The sequence below is a fragment of the Diabrotica undecimpunctata genome, chromosome 4, assembly GCF_040954645.1.
Source record: "Diabrotica undecimpunctata isolate CICGRU chromosome 4, icDiaUnde3, whole genome shotgun sequence".
Lineage (NCBI taxonomy): Eukaryota > Metazoa > Arthropoda > Insecta > Coleoptera > Chrysomelidae > Diabrotica > Diabrotica undecimpunctata.
Genome location: NC_092806.1, coordinates 11,641,151 through 11,656,247, shown reverse-complemented (window position 1 = coordinate 11,656,247; position 15,097 = coordinate 11,641,151). Strand labels below are relative to the sequence as shown.

The 15,097-nt window shown below is 32.3% G+C and overlaps 1 protein-coding gene across 3 annotated transcripts in view; it reads right to left on the bottom strand.

The window, feature by feature from the left end:
- LOC140439164 (1-phosphatidylinositol 4,5-bisphosphate phosphodiesterase epsilon-1-like) overlaps window positions 1-15,097 on the bottom strand; it is a 579,894-nt gene that overhangs the window by 178,907 nt on the left and 385,890 nt on the right. For all 3 annotated transcript variants that reach the window (XM_072528894.1, XM_072528893.1, XM_072528896.1), the window contains one exon: window positions 1,702-1,835. In XM_072528894.1, coding sequence (XP_072384995.1) covers window positions 1,702-1,835 — 134 coding nt within the window. The remainder of the gene's footprint in view (window positions 1-1,701; window positions 1,836-15,097) is intronic.

The window sequence follows — 15,097 nt, the reverse complement described above, 5'->3', positions numbered from 1 at the left end:
TTTATTAATATAGCCCATATTAATTAATATGGTATTTTTATTAATATTTATTAAAAAAATTACCCTTATGGTTTTTTATTTATTTTTAACGATAAAAAAAATTCACTAAACCCTGGCTATGCATTCTCATATGTCAACAATCATACGTTGATTTTTTCATAATTACGTCAAATCCAGAGGTAGCTATGGAAAAATGACATCAAAACAATAATATTGTCAGTTAATGTCAAATGTATTTTGTAGTATTGTAAAGCTTTTTGCCGTCTGTGGATTGTACAATGGGCCGAGGTAAAGTTATCGATGAGAAAATTTCTGCAATCATTATTAGATTTTTTAATTTTGGAAAATCCAATTCCGAAATCGCGAATATGTTGCAATTGTCAAGCTATAGTGTAAGAAATATAGTGTAAGAAATATAGTCAGAAGATACAAAACTACAGGTTCGGTAGTCACAAAACTTGTACCAGAAGAAATGTACCAAAAAGTAAAATACCCGAAGCAGATCGAAGGTCATTAAGATGCATTATAGTAAAAAATCGACGAGCAAATTATATGGAGTTAAGCGTTTTATGGAGTGACGTTATTGGAAGACACGTTTCTCGATCAACACGTCACCGAGAGGTCCATGAATTAGGATTTAGTACTTACAAAGTAAGAGTTATAGTTGAAAAAATTAGTACGAATTGTTAATAAATTTCATTTTATTTTAGGCTAGGGAAAAGCCACTTTTAACATTACAACAAAAAAAAAATAGACTAAGATGGTCAAAAGAGCATAAAGATTGGACTCAGTCGCAATGGGATTTGATACAATGGAGTGATGAGTCCAGATTTGAAGTGTGTGTTGGAGACAGTAGGAGTCGCGTCATTCACAGGAAAATGAAACTTTCTATCCCGAACGTCTGAAGAGAAAAGTCAAATTTCCTGCATCTTTCATGAACTGGATTAGCATGGCGTTTAAAGATATGGGAAAGTTAAATTTTATCGATGAGATTGTAAACACAGACAAATATTTGAATATTTTAGAAGAATTTTTTTTACCGACTATATAAGGCCGTTTAACATCAGCGGAAGATTTTGTCTTCCAACAGGATGGCGCAGGTTGTCAGGCCTCAAAAAAGAGTTTAAAATAGATTGAAGACTATAGCATACCCCTTCTGTAATGGGTTTTTAACAGTTCTGAGTTGTCCCCGATAAGGACTTTGTGGCGTGAAATAAAAAAAACTTTGAGAAAACATCCTGCCAGGTCCGTCAACGAATTGAAGGAAAAATTGCAGGAAATATGGATTCTTTTACATTAAACTTGTTTCAGAACTTGGTAAAAACTATGCCTCGAAGAATTGTGGATGTTATTAAAAATAAAGGGGTGTAACTCAGTGGTAAACGTTCACATTTTTTTTAATATTACATAGCTTTTTTAAATTTAATATTATACTGTTTAATCAATAGTTTTCATTAGGTTATAAAATATTTTCTATAATTAGGAAATTCAAAAATGTTTAATGCAATAAAACTTCTAAAACTTATGCTGCGCTTTTATTTTTGTTCTCTAAAATTTAATTTTTTTATCAATCTAACGTTGGGCCAACTGATATGGGAAGGGGCTCGTATACTAACTTTTTCGCAACTGATTTTGATTTCGCTTTATTTAAAAACAAAGGCGAGCAATAATCTTTCTCTCTCAGATACAAACCATATTTACCTGATAAAAAAGTTGATACTCAGTGTCGGCCAGGCGAAGGGCAACCTCTTCAGGGAAGTGGAGCAACTCCCGCAACTCCTCCAGCTCTGCGCAGTAACTTGTCTGCGCTGCGAGAGGAATCCCTTTCTCCAGCTCTGCAACAAAATAATAATTAAATAAGCACTTTTTCTAATTCAAAATGTAAATAGAAACTGTAACTCTTTAGTAACTATATATGTATATATTTTTTTAAAAAATTTAATGGAACAATATTTAACAACGAAAACGTTTTGTCTAACATAGCCCGTTTGGGTTTTTAAATATATACCTTTTACAAAGGATTTTAATAAATTTTTTAATATATGGTATACGGCCAACTACAGAAACGTAGATTCCTTGTGGAACAATATTGTTATAAAGAAGAAGAAGAATATGGAATATGTAGAAATACCGAAGACACGTATCTCAAGGTACACATGTAGATCCTACCGGTTTTCTTTTCGTCATCAGTGAATTTTCAATTTATTCACAATAGTTTTAATTGTTTAGATATTATTCCATCCGGTGGGTAGAAGAGACACTTGAAGAAAAACCACGATGACCCCTCCGGAGTTCAACCCGGAAGACTGTAGAGTTTAATATTAATTCTAGTAATAGTACTAATTTTAGCTCTAGGTTTAATTGTACTAACCACGAAAATCTTTCGGAACATAAAGTCGTTTCACCCTATAAATAGGAACACTAGATTTGTAAGATTTAAATATTTAAATAAGTAATGGTTTTTCTAATTTAGTAGAAAGTTGGCAGCTTAGGAGAATAGGAGAAAACATTCTCATAAACGATTAATGTTAATAATCTAAAGATAGCAATGTCAATATTTGTGTGTCACCATAATTCAGTTTGATTCAAATTCAATCATTGATTGTGTCACTTAGTCGTTTGATCAATTAAGTTTTGAAAAATGGGGCCTTTCACATCTGAAGCATCAAAAAGAAAACGTTGTGTTTTGTCAATTGAAAAAAAAAGAAATTATTGCAGAACTAAAGAAAGGTGTTTTTGCTGTCGCATTGAGCAAAAAGTATGAGATTCCAAGAGCAACAATCAATGGTTTAAAGAAAAATGCCGAAGGAATTGAAAAGTATGCTTCTCAAATGGAATTGTTGAATGGCCGGATTAAACATCGTAAGACAATGAAAAAAGCCACAAATAAATCACTCGACACGGCTTTGTATTTGTGGTTCGTTCAAAAAAGAAGCCAAGGTGTTCCTTTGCTTAGGCCAATTTTTGCCGAAAAAGCGTTGTTTTTCAACATGAAATTGAACGGCGATCCTTCATTCAAAGGAAGCAGCGGTTAGTTGGATACGGGAACTGAAAATCGAAGGTAAAAATTGAGCATCGTAAGTATTAAAGTCGTTGACGAATATAAAAGAAAGTTCCAAGTTATGATCCATGAATATGGTTTGACACGCGATCAAGTGTTTAATGCCGATGAAATTTGTTTAAACTACAAAGCATTGCCAACGAAAACACTCGCTGCACTGTCTGAGAAATATGCACCAGGATTTAAAACGCAAAAGTGACGAATCACAGCAATGATGTGTTCAAATCCAAGTGGTGACCATCGCCTTCCTTTATTATTGATTGGTACAGCAAAAAAACCACGTTGTTTCAAGGGCATAAATATGAACGCGCTTTTCGTTAACTACTACGCACAACATAATGCATGGATTTTTCAGGAAATATTCGCTGACTGGTTCAAAAAGGTATGTACTGCAAACCAAAATTTGTTTATCTTGTAACGTTATAAACGTCACATCTTTATTAATTTATATTTAAATAATTTTTTTATTTTAATTTCTTTGTTAATTTATTAATTCCTTTGCCTTCAGATTCGTTTTTACTATTTTTTCTTCAAAAAGTAGCTGGTCTTTCTTTTCTTTCTCTTTCTGTGTCGTAGAATAAATATTCGTCCTCTCTCTTTCTGTCCGGTAGACTAAATATTCTGTTCTATGTTGACAGAAGAGCCTAATTCCATCATAGGCATACGTCCTATGTCATCTGTGCAAACTTCACTTTAGTCTCCCTACTTTTTGTCAATCAACTTTTCTAACGTAGTGGGAATATAATTTTTTTTGCCTGTTTTTGAAATTTATAAAAGGCAAAAATTATTATAAGCTTCATTTTATGGTCTGCAGAATTCTGGGGTAAGTACTTTCATTGTAATTAATATTCTATAATTCTGACAGCATTTTCAATATTCGTAACCTCATTTCTTTCGAAAGCACGTTTCTCGATTATATGTATGTAGGAATCGTAGCAAAATTTTGCTAAGTTCAATAGTACTTCTATTTCGTTTTATCCTTGCCATCTGCTATTTGTTTAATTGTAATTTGGTAAAATGGCAAGGAAGTTAAACCCCTTTTGATGTTTCTCTAATACAAGCTGTTCCTTTTATTTTAGTTTATTGAAGATTTTATTGGCCAAATTATTGGTTTTATTGGCTCTATTAAAGAATTTATGGAATAACTGCAGCTGTTAGGAGGACCTAACCATCTAAATGGGACCAATTGAAACCACACAAGTATAAAATGGAACAACTGCAGTCCAGGAGGACCTAACTATCTAATTGGGAGGCCACACAATCACTTATTGAAGCCATAAGTGTCGCCAAATTTATTTATTGTAAAGCATTGGCAGGGTTGATTGTTTTTTTTTACTTTTAATAAATAAAGCTCATGCTTTAATTCCTAGTTTAAGACAAGACGAACTCACACTTGAGATACTGAGCTAGGCGAAGCATAGACGATAAGCTCCCATGGTTGATTGATGTATTATTTTTATAATAGTATTTTAATTCTCTTTGGTAGTCTTATCGTTACAATCTATTTTTCTAACGCCTTGTTTTTTAGGTTTTTATACCGGATGTTCGACAATATTTGCAAGCAAAAAATTTGCCATTAAAGGCGATTCTCATTATAGACAATACACCTGTCAATCCTGAAGCCGGTATGCTGCGAAGTGACGATGGAAATATCACGTGCCCTTTTCTGACTGCGAATACAACATCATTAATACAGCCAATGGATCAATATGTCATTGAAACATTTCAAAGAAGATACAGAAAAACATTTGTTCAAAACCTAGTTATGGAAGAGAAATATTCTTTGCCAGAATACTGGAAAGCATACAATTTCAAATGCGCAGTCGACAATGCTGTGGATGCTTGGACTGATGTTTCGAAAGTAACGCTGAAAAGAGCGTGGAATAAATTATGGCCTGAATCAACTCAAGATGAAAATGTCCCTGTGACAGCCGAGCGTGATGCGGTAACAAATGAAGTTATGGCTGAATCAACTGTTTTGTTTTCGTTGCCTAAAGATGACATAAACGAAAGGTTCATTTGTGATGAGGGCGCAAAGGGCTATGGATTGCAGACAGATCATGAAATCGTTGAAATATGAACAGAGGAGGACAAAACTGATTCAAAAGCTGACACAGACTTTGACGGTGGCGATGTTGATGATGTTATTGCAACTCACAAAGATTTGCTTAAAGAAGCTGCATCGCACATACAACAATTCGTGGAGCGGTATTCTCGGCAAAAAGAAGCAAATAAGGCAGATTTGATGATTTTACGTCGATTAAGAAATTCAGCCGTTGCAAAATGTGAAGTAACAATAAAACAAACAGAGATTTCAGAATATTTTAAATCAAATTGATTTAATTGATTGATTGATCAAATTTGAGAGTAATACTATGATTTTTTTTAATGTTCTGTTAATCAAGTTTTAATAATCGAGGTTCCACTATGAGTAGATGTCAAATCTATATAAAAAACGAGGCGGTCATGGTATTGTGCACTTAGATGATAAAAATACCGAGCTAGGCAAAGCACCAGAAAATATTGTATTGTATTGTATTGTAAATTGTATTTACACTTAGTTTCTTTTAAAAAATCTCATAATAAATATTAAATTTGTAAGGTTTTAGCAAAAAAATTGGTGATTAAATCCGTTTCATATTGCCTTATACAGTTGGTATTATACAAATGATAAAACTTTATCACTATCCATCATCTTTATAGCGTCTCATATAAATAGAAACTAAAATCCTCTTCCATTTATTTTAAATCTCCCACCGACATTTTGTAGTTTTAAAAAGTATTACAACACTAAAGTAAGAAGCATTTAAGCTTTTATTTGTCAGGCCATTATCTGTGCACTGGTGCACTACTTTTAAACTCTTTATCCGACTGAATGTTCAACGGATACGGGGAAAATGTTTCAAAATCATTATAAAGCTGGGACATTACGGTTTTATCGCGAAATTTCGTGTGGAAAATTAAAGTTTTTAGTGGAAGATGATCGTAAAGTTCTAGAAAAGTATTCGGTTTTAATTAAGACTGGAGGTGGATGAACACATTAAATGGCGAATCAAAAAATACGATCATGTTAGAATAGAGATTTAATACAACAAAATGAATTTATCTCAAATACAGTATGATGCAAATGTATGGAATAAATTTATTATTTCAGAAACAGACGACTTTTAAAAAAAATCTATTTTAACACGTCTATTTTAATTTTTGAATGACCATAAATCGCTATATTATATGTGTTGGACATTACGTCATCAGTGTCGGCGTAATGACGTAATCCACGATTTTTTTAAATACAAACCGAGGTCACGCGACAGCTCATTTGAAAGGTCTCCTTATCGTCTTTACAACGATGTAATTACTTGAATATTTATTTCTACAGGGTTCATCAAAATTATGAACTTTGTTAAGTAACATGAAATTAACATTAATAACAGCATTTACAAAAATGAAACTAACAGAAACAGAATGAATCGAGATTTTAATCATGATTGGTTATGGAGATAGAGCGAGGACTCGAGCAGAAGTTCGTAATTTATTTAATGGTAAATACCCCAATCGCGAACCAATTACTCAATCAACAGTAAGTAAAATAAAAAAAAAATTGAAAAACGGGCCATGTTAAAGATCTTCCCAGAAGTGGTAGAAAATCAATATCCGAAGCCAAGAAACTAGACGTTGTACTGAGGTTTCAAGAAAATCATCATACCAGTTCTAGACAGGTCACACTAGATAAGAATGTCTACCAATCAACTGTTGTAAAAGTGCTAAAAAAAGAGAAGTGGCATCCATACAAAGTACATCTGGTCGAGGAGCTATTAAAAGATGACTTATATAGAAAAATCGTATTCTGCGAAACCATTATGGAAAAATGTAACAGAGATCAGGTTTTCATACAAAAGGTACTTTTTTCTGATAAAACGTCTTTTATGCTGAACAGTCACGTAAATCGCCAGACATAGCGATACTAGGCAAGTGAAAATCGACATTGGATGAAAGAGTTTAGGACACAATATCCCGAGAAGGTGAATGTTTTGGGCCGGCATTATAAATAATCAAATTGTAGGGCCATATTTTTTTGAGGAAAACTTAACTGCTTCTCGTTATCTAGAATTTCTTCAGAATTATCTGTTGCCACAACTGAATCAGCTATTACCAAATAGAAATGAATTGTGGTACCAACGTTTTTCCAGGTAGGTGGATAGTTAGAAGGGGGCCCATCGAATGGCCACCAAGGTCGAAGATTACTTGTGAAATAAGTAACAGTGATGTGATTTATTATTGATCTTTTAATTACATAAATATCTTCTATATAATATAATTTTTTATGTGAACAAATTTGTAAATTTGGGATAAAATATAATTTTATTTTTATATAAGTATTTCTAATTTATGAAGAAAAATGAAGCATAGCAACAAAAGTGTAACATGATAAATTCACATCTAGGTGGAAGAAGAAGCACAGAAAGTTGGATAGTCTTATAATCATTACGACAAGATAAGAAGAGAGACATAGTGTCAACAATAACAATAGATGATTGGAACCAATATTTTGAGAAACTCCTAAGGAAACATAGGCCACAATTTAAAGACAGCAACAAAACACAAAATATAAATATTTTAACTTCGTCCATACGAATAACAACGAAAGAAGTGGAAGATGTATGTAGATCTCTAAAAAATAACAAAACTCCGGGTCCAGGTAACATCCCTGCAGAGTTAATTGAACACGGTACAACCAAACTATATACAAGTTTAGCCAAACTGTTCCAAAACTGCATTAATGGTATGACAACCCCAGAAGAGTGGAAGGAATCATTCATATCCACTATACATAAAAAAGGCAGAAGGGATGAATGTGACCATTACAGATGCATTGCTGTGACAAACTCGATCAGTAGAATATACAAAAAAGTAGTTGAAAACAGAATAGAAAGCGAATATAAAGACTTAGAGGCTGAGGAACAGGCAGGATTTAGCAAGAAGTACATTTATTGTAGTCCAGAGATGGAAGCCCCAAGGAAACAGAACAAGAGGAAGGCCCCGTAAAAGATGGATAGACGACGTAGAGAGGGATCTTAAAACCATGAACATCAGGCAGTGACGAAGGAAAGTATCCGACAGGGCAGAATGGAAGAACATTGTTAAGCAGGCCAAGACTCACAAAGGGTTGTAGCGCCATTAGAAGAAGAAGAAGACATTTATTGTATAAACAAACATAAGCATGAATTTAATTATTGCGACGAAGGAACTGTACGCTAATGCTAACTCAAAGGTAAAGGTTGGAAATGATCTGTCAAGCGGATTCCAAATGAATAAAGGCCTTAAGCAGAGCTGCTGTCTCTCCCCGACATTATTTAAAATTTATCTAGAACAAGCTCTAAAACTGTGGAAGCGCAAATGTATAAATATGAGAATGCCGATTAACAACAAATATACACTTTGCCATTTGCAGATGATCAACTAGTGATAGCACGAGATTATGAAGATATTGAGTATATGACTCGAAAATTAATCGAGGAGTATAAAAAATGGGACTTGGGTAAACTATTAAAGGATAGTGTCCAATGCATTTTAATTTAAACAGCTCGTGTATGATTTTTGAAAGAACCACGCCCAAACTTTTCCGACACGAGCAAAAGAGCCTAGATTATTTGTGTAGATAAGTAAATAGTTTGTTTACGTTACAATCTTGCTTTAACACTTTTTCAACTCCGCCGTAAAGAGTAACATTATCATTTATTTCCTTTTTTCTTCGTTTTTCGTAGCATTCTTCGTCTTTTATTTCCATTCGGCCTGTTTCCGACGCTTTTTACCGAAACTTTCAGTATGTTTCTTTTTTCTGAAATTCTTATAATATGAATAAAGAATGACTAGAAATGTTTCTCAAAAGAAATAAAGCACAATTTTTATGGTATAGAAAAAGAAATATGGCGCTTTACAAGAGGTCAATGAATGGAGGTAACTGAATACGGTAGATACTAAACATAAAAAACAATGGAATAATCAGACAAGTGCAATATCTAGCAATAGATAAATCACCAGACAGTGAATAAACAAGTTAATTTGCTTATAGAGAAGAAGACTCGTGTTAACTTGAAACAATATCGTATAGGGGACACACTGTATTATGGCATCTTCAGGCAACTAAATGCCGCCCTTGCTGCTAGTAGTAATTTATTCATCGAAGTCAAACCTCTCGGCGGCGGCATTATAATCCTAGAGGTATTCATCATTTCCTATCTCCACGCCATAACTCCAGCTAGTTTTCATACAAATTGACTGCTTAAGCCAAGATTTGATACCATCCTATACCGAACTGCACATTAATTATCGTATATATAGAGAGAGTTGTCAATCGTGCTTCAGCTAGCAATGATGCCTGTACATCGTGCGTGAGTTTTCATAGGAAATCAAATTACGATAGAGCCATTGTTGTTGTAATGCATACAATGCCCTTAGGCTGTCATACGACGGCATGTTGGTTTGGATAGACATTTGGGTCACTTATCTTATTCAATACATTTCATCGATAAGAGATTGTTAATACTTAAGAGCAGTAAAGAGGAAATATGGGCCCTCATATATACTTGCCAGGTATGTGCCCAAAAAATAACTGTGGAAATGCTAAAAAATGGGGGAAAACTACAGTGGAAGTCCTTTAGGTACTAATGAATAAAATATTGAACACAAAACAAATACCCACCTCATGGAACGAGGCAATAACACTATTACTATTTAAGAAAGGCGATAGAAAAGATCTGAAAAACTATAGGTCTATAACGCTACTGAATGTAATGTACAAACTGTTAGCTAAACTACTAACAAACAGATTAACATCTAAGTTAGATAATTACCAGTCAAGAGAGCAAGCCGGTTTTAGAAAAAGCGACCATCTGCTTACGATAAAAATATTAATTGAAAAGGCCAACGAATATCAAATCCCAATGTATATGGCATTTGTAGACTTTAAAAAAGCATTCGATAGGATGGAACATTGGGCAGTAAAGAAGTCTTTACAAAATGGGAGAAGAGACTATAGATACACGGATTTAATTTCCAATATATATGATCAAGCAACAACGTCCATTAAAATAGTTGAACAAACGGAGCCCGTTAAGATACGGCGAGGAGTCAGACAGGGTGAAACTATGTCACCCAAACTATTCAATCAAGCTTTGGAAGACGTTATGAGGAAATTACAATGGGGCAAAACGGGGTATTAACATAAATGGCCAATACTTGAATCACTTGAGATATGCAGACGACGTTGTATTAATAACAGATAAAAGGGAAGAATTACAAAATATGAGGGATGAATTAAATAGCGAATCAACAAAAATAGGTCTACAAATGAATTATAATAAAACGAAAATTATGACCAACCAACCAGAAGAATTAATAATTACAATTGCACAAACAACTATAGAACAAGTAAAAGAATATGTATATTTGGAACAATTAGTTAAATTAAATAAAGAAAATCAGACCGAAGAAATAAAGAGAAGGATACGGTGGGCTTGGGTATCCTTCGAAAAACTTTCCTATATACTAAAAAATAGAAAATACTCCCAATATTTAAAAACAATAGTCTTCAACCAATGTATACTTCCTGTTCTCACCTACGGTTCTTAAACTTGGACGTTTACAAAGAAAAACATGGAAAAAATAACAAAGACCCAAAGAGCCATGGAAAGACAAATGCTGAACATCAGGCTATCAGACAAGAGAAGAAATACTTGGATCCGCAACAAAACAAAAGTGACTGATGTATTAACGCAGATAGCAAAACTTAAGTGGAAGTTCGCTGGACATACCATAAGACAGAAAGACGACAGATGGAATAAGATGATTACACACTGGAGACCATATTGTTACAAACGAAAAAGAGGAAGGCCACAAATGAGATGGTCAGATGACTTGAAGAAACACGCAGGCCCGAAGTGGATACAAACTGTCTACAATAGAGAGACGTGGAAGAAGGAAAAGGAGGTCTATGTCCAAAATTGGACAGCAAGGGCTGTATAGATAGATAGATGCCCAAAAAAATTCAGTTTTTATAGATCTCCAGCAGGTGGCGCCAAAGTTACTAAGCTATTCTTCACAAATAAATCTCAGTCAAAAGTTTACTTATATTACAAAAAGATAATGGGATAAACTATGATATTTAATGGTTTATTTATATACAGGGTGTGCCAAAAGAAGCGGGACGGTCGAGTATTTCGCTAAATTTACATCGGGTCGAAAAACTGAAAAATACGTGTTCAATATTTTCATAAATTTATCGAATGACATCACATATGACCCTCTGAGGGTGGGACTGGTCAAAAATTTAAAAATTTTAGTTAGAAACCTCCTATTTTTGTTGCAGATCTGAATTTCTTATGGAAAAATAAGTAACACTTATTCGGAACATTTGATTCTAATAATTGATGACAGATCTTGCTATAATCACTTGGATAACCTTGGATCATTCCCTGAATGAACACATGTAAAATTATATATTTTTCAGGGTGTCTCATATTGTGACCGAAGTATTCCAACTTGCGTCTGTTCATTTTATTGACCAGTTGTGTTGTTTGGTTTAGTCGTCTAAGAACTTCCTCATTGCTAACTCTGTCGACCCAGCTTATTCGTAGTAGTCATCTGTTTTACCAGATCTCAAAGGTTTATAAGCGCTTAAGCATCGCTTTACTTACTGTCCACTCTTCCACTCCATACAGTAGCACTTAAAAAATATAGCAATATGTCATTAGAACACCAAGGTCAATACTAAAATTCTGGCTGCAAAGTAAGTTCCTCATTTCTACAATGACCAATAGCGATTCATACAGGCCTGTCGAACACCTCTTTTGATTTTTATTTTGTCTGATACAGAGTCATATATTTATCTAAAAGATAAAACTATTGATTACAAAACGGACCCAAAAGTAAAGTATACTAAATAAAAACTAGTAGTATTTATTTTGCTTTCGTTACTGACAAAAAGGCTTAAAATATCAGCTTATTGGCAATTTTCTTTTACCAATATTAATTTTGTTAAGTGCGGTTTAATGCCGTAGCGCGAACACGAAAAAATAATTATTTTCGCATTAAATGTTGACTATAAACTTCCAAAATATATGAAGATAAAAAACCAATTAACGAAATGAGTTGTCTAGTGTACTACCCACTCATTTTGCTCATCTTTTATATTAAGAGCTGAGGGGTCGTTAACCGCAAAAATTTATTTCATGTCAGAATTAACCCCAGAGATATTTTATGACCTCTTATTTAATTTATATAATCTTATTATTTAATTTTTTATATCAAGCTTCTAAGATAATCGTAAATTGGTTTTACGTTACGACGTTAAGTAAAAAAATCCCTTGGAATATGATGCTGGAAAGGCCTGTAAAAAATTAAACTGGAGACAGATACAGGCGACGACCTCGGTATTAACTGTTTTTGGGGTTGTTAACTCGATTGTGAACACTTTTAAGTGCAAAAAGCGGTAATCTGCGTGTTTTAATAATGGCTGCTTTAAATTGTTTTATTCTACATCCAATAAGGATTTAAAAAATAAAAACAAGAGAAAAATTTTAAGAAAAAATTACCGAAACAACCTGAGAATATTATTATTTAGAGCGGTATAAGGTACACGTTCGGTAAGTTTTTTTCTAAAAAAAAGATCAAAAGCATACAAACAATATATTATATGTGTTATTTTGTTACAAATAAATAAATTTATTTATAACAAAAAAATCATCTTTGTGATTTGGTAATGCGTTATTTAGTATCTCTATTCAAGTTACATCGGATTGAAAAGAAAAAGGAGAAAATTGCTTCATTGGAAACCGAGAAAATACTTTTTTTACATATAAACTAGAGAAATATTGTTTTTTTCATGACACTAAACCGGCCAGGCAAACCACAGTTGTTTTAACTAGTATAGACCCCTTTAATAAGAATCTACATGTTTCCTGCAGCAGACTTTTTGGACTTAATTAACAAATTAATATCAAAAAACGGCACATCTTCACTGTTTTCGTCTATTAATAAAAAGGGAAGCATCTGACACCAATTTCGGAGCAATAAACCTATAAGCCAAAAATGTTTTTATCCTTATGGTTGTTTAGTAAGTAGCAAAATAAGTCAGAAATTTTTATTTTTTATAAATGCTAATAAATTTTTGAAAATTATACTTAGAACCTTCATATTACCCATAATGTTGGTTCTTGTAGTGTTTTAAGTACGATCAAAATTTTAAAGCGATCTACTAAAGAGTTTAAAAGTTATTTAATTTGTTTATCACAAATTAAATTTTTTTGCAAGAATATACGTCAGAAAATAACAAAGTTACAGTGATTCTAAAAATAGCTTATAAAAGGAGAGGATTTATTCTACCCAAATTATTAAAAATATTGAAGTCGATTTATTAAAAATTATTAACAAAATTGAAGAAAATCTATTTTTAAAATTGCAAAATTATTTTGCCACAACAAGTTGATTTATTAAAAATTATTAACAAAATTAAAGAAAATCTATTTTTAAAATTGCAAAATTATTTTGCCAAAAGTCGATTTATTAAAAATTATTAACAAAATTGAAGAAAATCTATTTTTAAAATTGCAAAATTATTTTGCCACAAGTCGATTTTTGGCTTATAAACAATTAGACTAACTTTTTAACTGTTGCCTACATGAAAATTGTTTTTCATATTTTGAAGGCTTGCATTTTTTACAAATTCTAACAAAGAAACAATTGTCTTAAGATAATTTGGGGCGAAGTTAATCCTTTTTATTTTTTAATTAACAGCAGGTTTGTTTATCGCAATTAAGATATTTAATTAGCGTCATTTGAAAGACCATACTTTAAAGTTTTAATTTGACAAATTGGAAAGATATTATACAACAGAATCATTCAGAAAGCTTCAAAATGTGGTCTTGAAGGCAAGAAGCAAGGAGCTCCCTGCAAGGAGCTGTAGAGAGAAGGTTCTCTGTATCTTCAGTTCTTGTTTATGGATTTCGACGTTTGTTTTTTAATTTGTATGTTCTTTTTGCGTACATTACGAATATGCATTTGTTAAATTAATAAATTGTTAAATAAACCATTTAGTCTGTTTAAACAATGTTTTTTCAATTTTTTTTCTTTTTAGTAGTATTTGTGGTAATTTTTATTGTTATTTATTTATTAATATTTATTTATTATTATTTATTTATTTAATAATTTATAAACAAATTATAAAAAATTTTGTTTTTTTTGTGTTTTTTTCGAAGTATACTTATTTTATAAAAGCCAATTTTAACCCTCAACTGGCGTCGTATTTTATTCTGCCGTTAACTGCGTTCTGAGATCTACCAGTCCCCATTTTTTTTTTCATAATTCATTATTTTGTTATAGTTTGTAATAATTTAAGCTGGAATAAAACGATGTAAGCCCATTTTCTATATATTTTTTATTAATAATGAGGAATGCTAAAAAAATATAACATAACTTATTTTTCAAGGTTTTCTGACAACAGAACATAATTTTTTATAAAAGAAAAATAAAATTAGTATTTCTTTCTTAATTTTTTCGTTTCAAATAAAAAACAAGGAACTAAAATATACAAACTCTTTAATTAAAATATATTATTATCAACAAGATTGCGAACTATTTACAAGTAACATTTTTCTAAATTCGATTCTTGCAAACATGTTTTTTTGTCATCTTTTCGTTCACATATACCACATCTCTTTCATTGCTGGCTCCGATTATTTAATTTTCCCCTCTCTGCTTCAGGTAAAGCTTTGTTTAGTATTCTACTGATACCTATGCGAAGTTCCCTAGGTAATCGAAAACTGTACTGTCTTATATTGAGATATGGCTCTGCAAGTTATCTTGCAAGAATTTTGTAAAAGGATTTTGTCTCTATGAATTGATTGTTTTTATAACAGCCATGTAAAATGTGTGCATTGACACCTGCAATATTCAATATTGTAAAAAAATAGTCATTGGCCATCAACTTAGGAAATTAGAGTGTAGTTATTTGTAAAACCAGAAATGGAAGATCCTTGG